The sequence below is a fragment of the Corvus brachyrhynchos genome, unplaced genomic scaffold (assembly GCF_000691975.1).
Source record: "Corvus brachyrhynchos isolate BGI_N302 unplaced genomic scaffold, ASM69197v1 scaffold126, whole genome shotgun sequence".
Classification (NCBI taxonomy): Eukaryota; Metazoa; Chordata; class Aves; order Passeriformes; family Corvidae; genus Corvus; species Corvus brachyrhynchos.
The window spans coordinates 8289189-8303316 of NW_008239283.1; the positions used below are offsets into that span (position 1 = coordinate 8289189).

General features: G+C 42.0%; 1 protein-coding gene across 1 annotated transcript in view; it reads right to left on the reverse strand.

Moving 5' to 3' along the window:
* PDIA5 (protein disulfide isomerase family A member 5) overlaps positions 1-14128 on the reverse strand; it is an 88929-nt gene that overhangs the window by 56710 nt on the left and 18091 nt on the right. The window contains exons 4-7 of the mRNA XM_017740244.1: positions 13977-14022; positions 8268-8360; positions 6930-6990; positions 3202-3269 (exon numbers count right to left, since the gene is read on the reverse strand). Coding sequence (XP_017595733.1) covers positions 3202-3269; positions 6930-6990; positions 8268-8360; positions 13977-14022 — 268 coding nt within the window. The remainder of the gene's footprint in view (positions 1-3201; positions 3270-6929; positions 6991-8267; positions 8361-13976; positions 14023-14128) is intronic.

Sequence of the window (14128 nt, forward strand, 5' to 3'; positions counted from 1 at the left end):
TCAACCGTTTCTAAGAATGTGCTGGAAAGTCACAAAAAGATACTTTGTTTTCTCTTCCCTATCCTAAGAAAGGATAAATTGAACAGAGGAGAATACAGAAATAAGGTTTATACTTGCTGGCCTAGTCTTCCACTTTGAATTTTCCTTGTATTTCAAAGAACCAGACTGACTTAATTCATATGAGATTATCTAGACTCAATTCTCCCCTTTCCTTATCCTCCATGTCACCACCTAAAGGGAGGTAAATGCAATAGGATCAAGAGAACAGTGGTTGCTTTATAAAGCAAGAACCTGGTTTGTTAACTAATAACCCAATAACACCAGCCTACCAGATTCCATGTTTGCTGTGAACTTTCAGAGGATTTCCTAAGAATTAAATGGGCATCCCTGGCCATTTCAGACAATTTCACTGTGTCCATCCAATGGTGATTGATACAAGTCAATAACTTGGATTCATTCTTGCGTTCATTACATCATATGAAGCATAATTAGCAAAAAGCTTATTACAATAGGATTTATTTTTAATGACGAGTAACAGCTTTAGCTGGCTAATAATCCAGAATTATGAAATATCAGGCTGTCAGAGACCATCAAAATACACCCAGTGCCCAAAGCCAGGGTCCTCCTGCCAGACGTCTGGCGAATTTGCTTTTAGCAAATGACTGAATGACCCCAACTTCAATTTAAGTCCATTACCTCTTGTAATAGCCATTGCAGAAACAAGGATCAGTTTACCCCTTTCACCTCTGCAGTGAATTATTTCACTGAAATATTTCAACACTTATCTGCTCTCCAACAAGCTACCTATAACCTAAACCACCTCTGAATCCTTCCTAGCTGCCCATTAATTTGGAGCTTCTGACCATTCCTGTTCAGCTGTGACCCCCGACCTTGATTCACGGTTTTCTTGATGGGATTGCTCCAAAACTCGTACCTCACAGCACCAAAAAAATTAAAACAAAACAAAACAAAACAAACCCAAACCAACAAAAAAAACCAAGCACCAAAGGAGAAAAGCACTTAAGCATATTCTCAAGCTGGTCTTTACTGAGCAGAACCTTCTGACACACTCACAAAGTCCATGGGCATTAGGGAGATGATGAATGGTTTGCTAATAACCACTTCCCCCCTGCTCTGGGGCCACAGAGACAGTCACTCACCAGAGCCCAGCCAACCCTTTAACCACAGGAATCTTTCCTGCCAAGGATAAAGTAAGCCCACTTCTGATTTGGAGCACTTTTTCCTTCATCACTGGGTGGAACGGAATAGTAAGATACGACCACAATATAAACTAAAAATGCCACCCTGCCTTCCTCTCAGTAACAGCACGGGAACAAGAAACAGCCAGTCCCAAGAGAACACAGTGACCAGCAGCAGGTACAGTGCACCTTTTCACTTTTATGACCTCTTCAATAGGCAATACTGTACTTAATTTTCCTGCTATGTAACAGCAATAATCACTTTTGAGCCTGGCACATCCTGACAGCTAATGACAGGTCAGATTAAAAGGCCAAACCTTCAGCTCATCCAAACCACTCATAAACTTTGCAGCAAAGTCTGATCTGGAGGTCAGCATCACTCTAAGGCACTCCATGAATAATTTATGATGGGTACAGCATAGTTAACTTTAGAAATGGCAAGCTGTGTACACATCCCACTCAGGAAGCTAATTGGGTCAAATTTTGACAAACAGACCGATTTTTGTGAAAAACATGGGTGGCAGTGGCATAACTGGACTTTCCTCTGAACTGATCCTGCACTACAACACTCCACTGCAAAAAACTGTGTCCCAGTCCTGTCACTCAGCTGTGCAGGTTAGCCCGGATCTACAGAAACGATTTCCAAGTGAGGAAGGAAATACTCAAACCAGAATAGATCTAGAGTTTAAATTCTCTGGTCTGAATTTAATAAAATGAGCTGCACATGGACGAGGAAGGGATAACTGCAGGAGGACACAGTGCTCTGCAGCATGCCTTCTCTTTGGCACTGTCTCTACAGGTGATGCTTTACATTTCTAATCCCTCTCACCCCACACCCCACAATGTACTGCCATGCAAGGCAGGAGTGCCTTCCCAAAGGCTGCAGCACGTGCTCCTCTGAGGGGAGAAGGCATTAGAGTGCTGCCTGGCTAGACAAAAACACTCTTGAAAATATCTTCTAAGGGTTGTGCCGTGTCCTAAATAAATCTGAGTAACTCCCACTCATTTCAGCCCTAAGCAAACAAGGACTTAGAGAAAACACTTCTGAAAACAACCAGTTAGGAGAATGTTGGGCAATCTGACAGCACTAGGTGGTCATGAGAAGGGATTGCCAGAGCTGCCCTAGCAATGAACTGCAGTGCTTCATCTTTTCCTCACAAGGAAACCTGTAAACACAGCAGTGAATGACCCAACAGGCAGGATCAGACCAAATCCTACTACAGCCATGAAACAACAATCCTATTTCTTCAATCCTATTTCTTCATCCTTTACGTGCACTGGCATCATATAAATCATACGTTAAGCACATTATAAAACCTTGACTAGACAAGTACCTTTGACTTGCTTACAGAGATCAATACACCTTATAGGTACAAAGGGGTAACTAGATTACTGTGAATCCTGTACTTTATTAGAGTCAAAACTTACTTTCATATCTATGTGGCATCAATGCTAACTTTGACAGAGCTACAGTTCAACTGTAAGACTATATTAATGCTGAGTGGCTAGGAAGGTTACCAGTAGCTTATGGGAGGGGCCTCTCCCTCCCACAACACTGTGATTCTTCACTAAAAAAGTGGATTAATAACTGCTTTAAGGGCATTCATCCCTGACCTTGCTATGAAACATCAGGCCAAAAAGCTGATCAAACCCATTAAGGCAAACATTTCTTTCTTTACCAAAATGAGCTCAAAAGGTCTACAAACCCACAAATTAGAGGCTAAACATAAATCTACATAGTGTCAGAGCCTGCATCTCTATGGAAAAAAATGCAGTGGCTCTAAAGGGCAAGGGAGTTGACATCTCATTCTCCAATGTTTTAGCAGAATAAAAACCAAGACAGAGAATCCTGAAGAGATCTGGAACAGAGTCATTTATTTCTGTTTTATTTCAACTTGCTTAGAAATTGATAATTTTGATAAATATTTGTGGGTTTAAATACTTAAAAGAAAGTGTTAAAATGATTTTTGAAATGTCATATAAATCTCATTGTCTCACTTACATATTTACCCTTGAGTTCTGTTGCTGCTTGCTGATAAGATGGCATCATTCTCTTACAAACACCACACCCTGATAAAAAAAAAATTGTGTGAGTAATATGCCAACAACTCTATTCAGCCTCTTCTACAGTATCTATGTTCCAAAGCATATGAAGTAATATTTAAAATCAAAAAATCTAAACAAAAATTCTTTATCTACTTCACTAAATCATTATTAGATTATTAGTTTCTAAGGATGTTACTTCTTGATACAAGCCTCTATTTTTGCACATTTTTCATGCTCTTCATTTTCATATTCATTTCTCATCCCAGTACGAAGAGAGTGTATATATATAAAATATATATATGTATATATATATATTCCTCAGACTCTCAGCTGAGCCGAGATAAAAACAGAGGAGAATACAAGATGAAACACACATATCCAAAGTCAACAGAAGATGTCTTAATTGTGAGCTCAAAACAAAAAGCTCTGTGCATTTCTGGTCTTTGAAGGGACAGGGGGAGGTACTTCAGATTCATCCCAGCTTAACAAGGCATTGAAATTAATTTGAGATGCGTTTCCTAAACACATTACACAGACATCAAGTATTAAACAGTGCTCTCTTAATTGAGCAGACATAGCTCAGAAGCAACAGCCCTTGGAAGATACAATATTGTGCTGCTGTGGAAAAGACAAAGGGCAAGTGAGGAAGACCACCAATGTGTAGTTGGAGTGTGCTAAGAGCTGTCTGATGATGCTCTGCAGGGCTAAGCAGATTAGCAGTAAATCACCTTGTAAGCAGCAGTTTTCAGCCCTGCCAAGTAAAATCCGTGCATGCAGATGGGAAGGGGCAGGAGTGCAGCCAGCATGAAAGAAAGGTAGCTGGAGCCAAGCACTCCAGACACTTATTGTGGAAACACTCAGTCCACCACAGGACAGTAGGCAACACCTCTCTTCTGGTTAACAGAGTTTTGAAAATATCTTCCAGAAAGGAGGAACAGATTTTGCAGCCACTTGTTTAGGATCATATCAGCATGCCTGGAAAAGAACATCCTTTACTCTGAGAAAGGAGAGTTCTGGTTTCTGTGGTCCTTCCACCTTTGATCTCTCTGCTCAAATTGACAATGAGGTTGTTAAATTAGTGCTGGTTAAAATGACAATTTCTTGGTGGGCACAGACCACTCACTTAAGGCCCACTGAAGTCTTGCAGCTTCATCCAAACCACTGGACAGACATCAAAAGGTGTGAGTTGACAGACACCATCTTCTGAATCCTCTATTTCTTCTCTGCTCAGGAGCCTCAGGCCCCAAACTCCTTCATCAGATTTTGCTATCTTCCCCTCTTTGCTCTCTTGCTGCACCCTGGAGTACCTTCAAGAGCACAGGCACACAGCAGCCTCCTCCACACAGCCATCACCCCTATCATCCTCCTCTTCCCAGCTCTGCTGCACCCAAACCCAAAAAAAACCCAAACCCACTTCAGTACATCCTCTCCTGTCCTTGTATTTCTGGGTTATATTGTTCAGGATGCTGCCAAGCCACATATACCCCTCAACATGCATAAAAGGGGAACCTCAAAAAACCCATTTTCTTCTGTTCTTTCTTCTTGTATTTTGTCCCAAAAGAGGGAACTTAATTAAATACACATTAGTCTTTCCACTAGTTAACACCTTCATTTTTAAAGCCTTGTTTTCAATCACGTTTATAAACAGCTCCTTCTTGTTGCCAAATCCAGACAGTCTCCTGCAGGAGCCTTCTTTGACAGTTAACTACAAATACATCTGAATGCCTTTAAATATACCTAATATTTCATCTTTAGTGCTATCTTACTTTCTAATATAGGTCCGAAAGTACAGTGAATAGTCTGCAAATGGCAGGTAATATCTCCTGAGGAAAGCAAGCCTTTGCTCTGAGTTGTTTTACCCAGACCAAGCATTCCTGAAATATTAAAGTAACTGCATCTAAGTCTGTAGTTGCTTTCATCTCCCCCTGCCCATTTCCTATGAATCTGCCACAATTAATCTAAAGCCCCTGCTTCTAACAAAGCAGAGAAATAAGGCAGCTTCCAGATAAAGCCTCTGATGTCCTCATTTGTCAAAGAACTCACTTACAAGTAACGAAAAGCAGAATTTCCTCCAGTGACCAGTCTTGATTTCCTGCTCCCAGTTTTTTGTCAAAGACCTCACTTAAAAGTAACGAAAAGCAGAATTTCTTCCAGTGACCAGTCTTGATTTCCTGCTCCCAGTTATGAAAAGTAACACCTGTATGTAACCAATAATTTCAGCTGCTCAAAGCCCAAAATTTAATGCAACTGCTGGATGTATTCTGTCTCCAGTAAGAGGAGCAAGAAAAGAAAAATTGGACAACAACCAAGTCAGAAGGTCTTATGTGTTAAATAAAAGATGAGGGAGTTACAAACTGAGAAATCAGAGAGGAAGAAAAAAACCTCACAAGTAGACTTCCTTCACAGCAGTTTGGAAAGCAGCACAAGTATTACAGCACTGAAAACTAGCGGGTGTTTTGCCACTTCAAAGAAGAGAAACTGGAAGGAGGAGGGTTTCTGGGGGAACGGTTCAAAGAGAATGAAGGGTTAGATAAGGCACATTTCAGAAAGAGACCCAGTGGTGGAAAACAATAATTCCTGATACAGGTAAACTGTGAAAGCACCAGGCAGCAGCCCAACTCTCCCCGAAGGGACGATTTACAGCAGAGCAGCCGTATCGTCTCCTGCTGATCTGAGGCAGCAGCTGCTGGGAACAGCCACACACCACGCCAGGCCACACAAGACCACACTACTGCAGTCTGGAGGCACAGAGCCACAAGTGATTTCATTAAAAGAAAAACCATCGTCTCAGTGATGCATCAACTAAGTCTTGGGCAATTTTGGCCATCTTGGCAGTGCTCGGATGAGAATAAAAAGGTAAACTGGTATTTCAGGCAGTAATTACAAGAGAAAATACACTGAGAAACACTAGACAATGCTGCCATGGGACAGAGTTTTAAAGAGAATCAGCCAGCAAATTGCTTGTGGTACCTAACATCAATTTCTCTATCAGGGCAGTCCTGGGAGGCTTTTCTAGCTTAGGTCACACATTTATTCCCCTCTCATGGCTTCCCTGCTTCCTGAACTGAGCAACAACTCAAGTGCAACACTATCTTGCTTAGAAGAGCTGGAAAGCCTCTCACACAGCAGTCACCAGGAAACACAAAAAGGCAGCTGTAAATCTGCAACATTAAGGAAAAAGCAGCCAATGCAATGACAAAGTAGCAGCAATACAAGGTCAAAGTCACAAAAGAAATGGAGTGACTCCAATGTGCTCTTCTCTTCCTGAAACCCCACTTGCATTTGAGTTACTCCTGCCAATGCAGGTAGGAACATGCAGGATGCCCCTAGGATGGAGCAGGAACAACAGCTCTGCTCCTGACGACTGCACTGTTCCCTCTGCCTGCAGCGTACAGTGTTTGTTTTGTGCAGCACAAATCTGTAACAAAATCATAGAAAGCAGCTGCTTAAAAGAACTTTGAGCGAGAGTCATCATCACAAGAGAAAGAGACAAGACTGGGATACAAGTGATGGATAACCAGGGAAAAACTGAGGATAAACAGGCAGAACAACACAAGGAGCTGAATGATAAAGGTGGCACAAGATGGTATTATTAGTGGAGCACAGGTGATGCTTCTTGTCAGACCTGGACATCTCTCAGTGGAGAAGGGAGAGAGAGGTGGCAAGACATGCTGGGCTACTTACATGGGGCATAGAACATCATCAGAAGGGGCTTGTCTTCCTTCTTCAGAAGTCTTCTCAATTCCTAGTGAATGAACCAAAGAAAATAAAAAACACACTTATACTCAATGACACCTCTTATTATTTGTATTACAACTTTAAAAAACTAATATATGTATTCATAGAACACAGGCTCGTTTATCTGAGGGAAAAGGGCTCACCTTTCCTAACAGACAGGACTCAATTTTTTTCCTTGCTCAATTTTAACTTGAAAAAAGATGACAGAATTTATTATACATTCAAATATCTGCTGAATATCCTAGACCAGTATCTTCACTGTTAATATGTGGAAGTTCCACGGTTTAGTTCATTTTCACTGCAAAATCTCTGACTGGAAATTCCTTCTTCACTGAGACATCCAAAATCCATATTGCAATTCAAAAAGTCAGACTCAATAATAACAAAACAAGTTCGGTTTTCACACTGTGAAACCTTGCCAAACCTATGAGATGCCATGAGAAAAGGATTTTTCAAGTACCAGCATGATAGAAAAACTAGATGAAGTTTTCAAATTGAATGCAACCCTTGGAAGCCTTGTAACAGAGTACAGAGGGTGAACATTAAAAATTAATCTTCCTACAAAAAACTGAATGTCAAAATAACCATTTCTAATATTAAAAATGAAAGCCAGAAAATTGAGAAAGCCCTTTACAAAATACCAGCTAGAGTCCAATCAATTAAAGTTTTAAAAAAATCTATAGACTAGAAAACTAATATAGAAGACCAAGCTGATTATATTAGAAAGAACATAATGGGTAACTGGTGGCACTGGTAGTTTTTAAGGTAGTTTCATCACATTCGCTGCTTTCCCACTTAAGACTGAGAGGACAGTTACTGCACAAAGCTAAAGCCCTTAAGATCCAGATCCTGTTTCTTCCTGCTCCACGCTTCCTAACCTCAGGCACATGAGGGAACCCAAGGTTTAATGACAACCTGCAGTTTGAAGAGCAGCATTTTACCTCCTACTTGTATTCTGCAGTGACTGCATCTTGCAAGCTGCTACACTTCCCTGAGACAAAGAGGGCTGTGCCCCCACACCATCCACAAGCTCGGACACTTGCTGTGTAGCTGGCAGACTGAGGTTATGACCACATGCAGGGCAGAGGAGGGTGGGAAGCAGAAGACTTTACAGTTATCACAACCCACAAACTTGGTCAAATCACTTCAAACAGGTTGGGTGCTTTAAACGTGCCTTCCAAAGAAACAAACTAGTGGTGTTTCACTAAGAGTTAATACACACATACACACTCCCTTCACCCCTTATATTTATAAAATAAGAGAACATCTATACAGCTAATGTACCTTTTCACTGTCGACATGCACAATATCTTTAGCTTCAGGATCTTCCTCCCACAGTGGAGCACCTTCTGGATCCTTGAGAAAGGCCACCATAGACTGTAATAAACAGGGGGAAAAAGCTTTTAAAGAAACACAAATGGAAATCATGAGACATCCAATCTCAAATCCATGCTGTGATGCAAACCCCATCCAATTACTGCCTTTGCTTTTCTGCTCATATATTCATCCGCTCTAATGCAGATTAGCACAAATCTCCTGTTTCAGAACCATGTGGGTGTGTACCTTCATAATAACTGGTATTCAAATTTATCAGTTCCCACTCCCACTATAAAACTGGGGAAAACAGAGTGGAAGTGTACCAGCACACAGAGAAATAGCTTCAAGGATCCTTCAGAGAGCTCTTTCAATGGTACTAGACCTTCCACAGTGAGTCCATGGGTCAGTAGGAAAGGCTTCTCTTTATGTAGAGGTCAGGCTCCCATGCCCTTCACCGTATCTGAGTAACAGGACTAGCTGGAGGGCACACTGATACTTGCTGTGAGCAAAAGCAAATGAACAAACACGCTTACAGATCAAACTGCTCATTTGGTCAAAGGAAGAACAATCCACCAACAGTTCCCTGTGTGACCCACCTACCTAAAACATCCACTGAATGCAGTTTCAAGTGTGAGAATAAGAAGCAAATGTGACAGAAGAAGTGGGAAATACAAAGCTCCAGGATTCTGCAGCTCCCATGTCCAACAAGTCAAGTACACGTGCACACATAATTCGTAACTGCTTTACCTGACTGACATACAACCAAAAACGCCTTTCAGCAGACTACAGATATACTCTTTACCATAAGGAAATATACTTTGATAGGTCTGTTTTCAAGCTGAGCCTGAAGGAACTCCAGCCCTCCTAAATCAATGAGAGACTCTCCATCGATTCTGGCAGTCACACTAAGCCCCATTTCCAGCTGTACATGGAAACACAGGCTTGATCACTTTTGTCCTCAAATGTCTGTGCTCTAGGAAACATAATACCTGGTATTGCATGTTTATTCACCACTCAGAACGGCCCCACTGCTTTCTCTATGGCATTGATTGTAGGTCTGTGTTCATTCCCATATAGGATCTCTGCCACAGCAGTAACATACTGAGGTCCCTGAGGAGCTTCCTTCAGTGTGAGTGAGTGGATGAAGCTGCCACAGCACTAAGTGAGCTATCCTAACACACACCAGTTCTATCTAAAAGCCTGGGTGTGTACTCCACTTTCTTAGGAGCAGGTTGCCAGCACACCTAATAACGTCCCACTGCTGGAACCGTCTCAGAGACACTTTTGCTGCCTCTCTGCCTTTGGTGGGGCTGCTGTGGTACAATATCCCAGCAGCTTATCAACAGAGAGGGGAGTTTAGCCCATTTTCCTGCCTCTCAGTTGGTACTGCAAGGCTCGGGAGGATTCAGAGCTTACAGCAGGATCCATTTATTGCATTTATGTTTCTGTCTGCTTGCACAGCTAATATTGAAAAGATTTGTCTTATCACAAGAGGCAGCATGTATCAGTCACCAGACAGCAACCAAAACACTTAATGTACACAGCAAGAAGGGCCTAACGGGTGAGGGTGACAAACACTTCCAGAAGAAATTCGTTTTATAGTGGCATTATCAGGGAAAGGAGCTAGCTAGGAAAAAATATATATAAAATCAAGTAATTTACAATGGAGTTACAGTATAAAAAGCTCTAGACTTAGAGGCATTAACATCCCAAATGACATCCTAAGACTAATAATACATGGGGAAAGGAAAGATGAGGACAAAACAGGGGAGATGTTCTACCTTTAGGACAGCTGCATCAAGTTCTGCTCACCCTGAGCATGCAGAGACCTCAACTATACACTGGAGACGAGGAGAGAGGGGTCAACATCTTGAATGGCTAATGAGTGTAATTGACTCTGCTAGTTTCAAGAATTCCTGCATGCCAAATTCAGTCATGTAGAAACAGATGTGGTTAGAGGATGCAGGATTAAAGAGATTTAATTCGTCCAGCCTCTCCCTCTCAGCCAAGACAGAAAAAAATTAGATGTGTAATGTCTTCTGGCAGGAGCAGGCAGTACGTTGCCTTGCGCTCAATTCTTCATGCAGTGAAGAGAACTTCCTCTCTTACTTTAAACAACAGCCAAACAAACCACAGCACTTTCTAATTACAGAAAAGCAGTGGTCCCAAGCTGCTGTGTTAGAGGCCACAGCAAGATCTAGGGCACAGCAACCCTGGTGTTGTAGAACCAGCTTCACTCCAGTCCTGCCGTGGTACAGTCAGGACCTGTTTTGACCCCCACAGCATGGACAGAGCCACGATGGGCTGTAACCAGCTGTGCCAGCTTTGAACCTTACACCTTGATTCAGCACAATACAGGACATGCTTCATCCAGCACATGCTGCTGAAAACAAGCAAGTTTCAACAGGAGAGCTGCTAATCATATACATGGACCTAGGTTTTAACCTGAAAAAAAATATACAGAAACACATCCTTGTGCTTCTCACTCCTTGGAAGTATCACGCAGTAGGGATGCTAATAACAAGACCTTCCTCGATTTCACACATACACTCCTTACAACAGCCAACTTGAAAACGATTCGGGGTTTAGAGCAGGACCAATTTACTGGGTTAGTCTATTCCCTTTGCTAGTACTAAGCAGATTCGTACTTCAGTGAGTTTTCTCCATTTGAGAAGAAGGGTAAAACTCTCCCGGTACTTTATACTCCAGAAAAGGCTTCCTCATGTAATAAATACAGCCTGGATACTGGCATCCTGGCTCTCCTGAGAATTAGACATCATGTGGCTAAAGCAACATGCGAACAGACATTCCAGGTAAGATGAAAGGCTGATCTAAGCTTAGGTTTTCAACAGCAGATGACTACAGTTACTTGGGGAGAAGACAGACTAGTACTTACAGTTCTTACATAGCATACACTGGCACATGCTCTCCATTTCTGGCAAAAAGAAATCAAGTTTACGGACTCTGCACAAGCTGCTGTATATGGACCTCTGTGCTTTTTAACTGTCCATGGATCTATCTCTAATAACTATCGAAAACTGTTTTCCAGACTCCTAAATTCTTCGCTTTCACAATATGTAGCTGCAAGTTCCAAAACTTCTTTTTTTAACATTGCAGTTATTTGTTTCAAATCAGCCATCCCAAAATGCCACTGTTTGCCCTCAAATTTGGAGAAAAATGAAGTAATCCCTCCCTTTTTTAAGCTACTCACAGTTACAGAAATATCTACTGGAATCTCCTCCAGCTGTCCTTTTTAGTATTGTGAGATCCTAAGCCCTTCTGCAAAGAATTGGAAATTTTTTTTAAACTATTCCTAATGATTTTGCATCACTGAATTTTGTTCTCTTGCATTTCATCTCCTTTTCCTAGATACCCCAAACAGCTCAGATCTTAACAAAAGTCTCAGCAGCAGGAGGTTCTGACTGCCAAGTAACTTCCCCCCACTGTGAACACTGAGCTATCCTCTATTCCTCATTTTTCTAACAGTGAAACCACAAGGGCATCTCTGCTAATTACATAAGGATTTAGTTACTTTAAGAAATGAAAAGCTTTTCTAAAAACCCGAGTACACTATCAGCTGGATCAGCCACAGCTATGAAATTGCTGATTACTCCAGAAGAATCCTTTTACAGTTCTTCAGAGCTGTGTCCATCTTTCTCCAAAATGTCATACATATATTAATATGTCTACTGGATGTCTGGAAAGAAGATCCAAGTTTTATTGCCACAAGTTTGCTGAATGATGTGAAACAAGTCCTTTAATCTCCCTGTTCTTCAGTGTGTCCACCTGTCCATAAAATGAGTATGATACCCTATGGAATTGTGTTGCTCTGCTGCTCTCTGTATGTACTGGGAGACTCCTGACAAACACAGCTGAGAGAGAGAAACAAAGGTCACTGGCTCAACAGAAGAAAACAGGGAGAAGTGGAATAGAGGGAAAAATACAGAAAATATCCAGGCAGCTGTGAGCAGCAGAACAAACAAACACTCAGCTGAATTATTTGACCACTGCCCAGATCTGATCCACTGCCCAACCTGTAAATCATTAGTGGCTGGTTTCACAGGGGCAGTTAAATTGAGAAAGACTCCAGCACCTAGAGTGAGGGAGCTTCAAAATCCCTCTTCCACCCCCAATGGAATCCCACATCCCTGTCCACGGGACGCTGCTTGCTGCTTCCCAGCAGGCAGGGCAAAAGGGAAGGGCAAAACGCTCATCACAAAACAGCTGAAGGAATAAAGGATCTGGTTCCTGTTGTGCTATGATTGCCTCTCAGCCCAATGCTCCCTGGAGCACTGCAGGTGCTTCCCACTTGATCTGATCTGTAAGGAAGAGTCACAGCACTAACTCCTGGTTGCAGCATTTTATGGAGGGCAGGAGAGACACATCATGTATTGTTCAAATCACCCAAATTTAGGCAGCTACCAGGTCTCCCTTAACCCATCACTCACCAAGAAGGAAAAATACAATCACCAGCTGCATTTCCTCATTAAGTACAGAAGCTGGTTTAGGCAGTTGCTGACTGGGCTGGATATTTAACATTGTCCTTCCTAATGCCAGGCAAGATTTCTACTGCAGGAGATGGGAAGATACACGGCCCTACTCTCCCCACCTCAGACAAATCCTGCATGACAGCCTCAAGCGAACACTGAATGAATTCAAGTCAGGGCACACTTCCAAGACAGTCCCCCATCACATACTCTCCAACTCTGGCTGTAAAAGCAAAGTCCAGAGCAAGAGCACTTAGGAACAGCCACTCTGGCAGACTCAGGTTCACACATCTCACACAGGCTTTCCTCCATTCCACAGCAATCCCCTGAACAAGCCAGAAAGGGGAAGTACATGGAATTACTGGGGTGATGTCATCAAGTCTTCAAAAGACCAATGACTGTGCAGAACCCGGGTTTGCTGGAGGAGGAAAAGAAACAGGAACTGGACATCAGAGCTGGACAGAAGTGATTTCTGGAAGCCAAGTCATTGCCGGGCCCCTCACATCAGGAAACTTCCAGTGCTTCACCAGGGCTTTGCAAAGGGAAGTTGCACACTTTTGGCCTGCTCACTGTGCTCTTAGTTCACTGTTTCCACAATCATCTGGATCTACACATTCATATTATGCCTCACCCCTTCTCACTTCCCTTGCCCACAGAATGTTGCCTTCTGTTGCTTTATGTCAAGATTCACCAGAAAAGAAGAAAGGTCATTTTATACCTGATGCACTCAGAGCACTTTCATAGGAGCTGTGGTTCCACAATCTGATAAAAGATAAGGCCACTCAGCTCTCTTTAAAGTTTATAAACACAAAATCTAAGAAGCTCAGAGAACCCCTTATCAAAATGCAGTATCAGCTAATACTTTTAGTTATACTAACACAAAGAGCACCTTGCAATTAAAACAAGAAAATCCTTATTTGTTACCAGTGTGCAAGTTAACTTACAGTTTACCTTCCAGTTCAACAAGGGGTCAATCTTTTAAATAATAAACAATTTTCCTGGATCTATGGTTGACAGACATGTATGCACACAAAAACCTTTAGGCCCTTCTGACAGCTGTTTATGAAGATTAATCCCCTCCCTTTGATGCCTTTAGCATGAAAAAATACCAAAACCAGTTTTTAATCCACAAATGTCTCACCCACATCTAGCAAAACCAAAAGAATAATAATGGAATATTTAAATTTACCTTCAATGTGACCGCTCTGTTATACGCAGTATGAAATGCACCGTCCCTGTTAAACAAGGAGTGGGGAATAGTGTTAACTTACAGTAACATTACTGCAATTCATACAGCTGCTCTTCCTGACTTCTCACTAACCAGAACATCATTATCCTGCT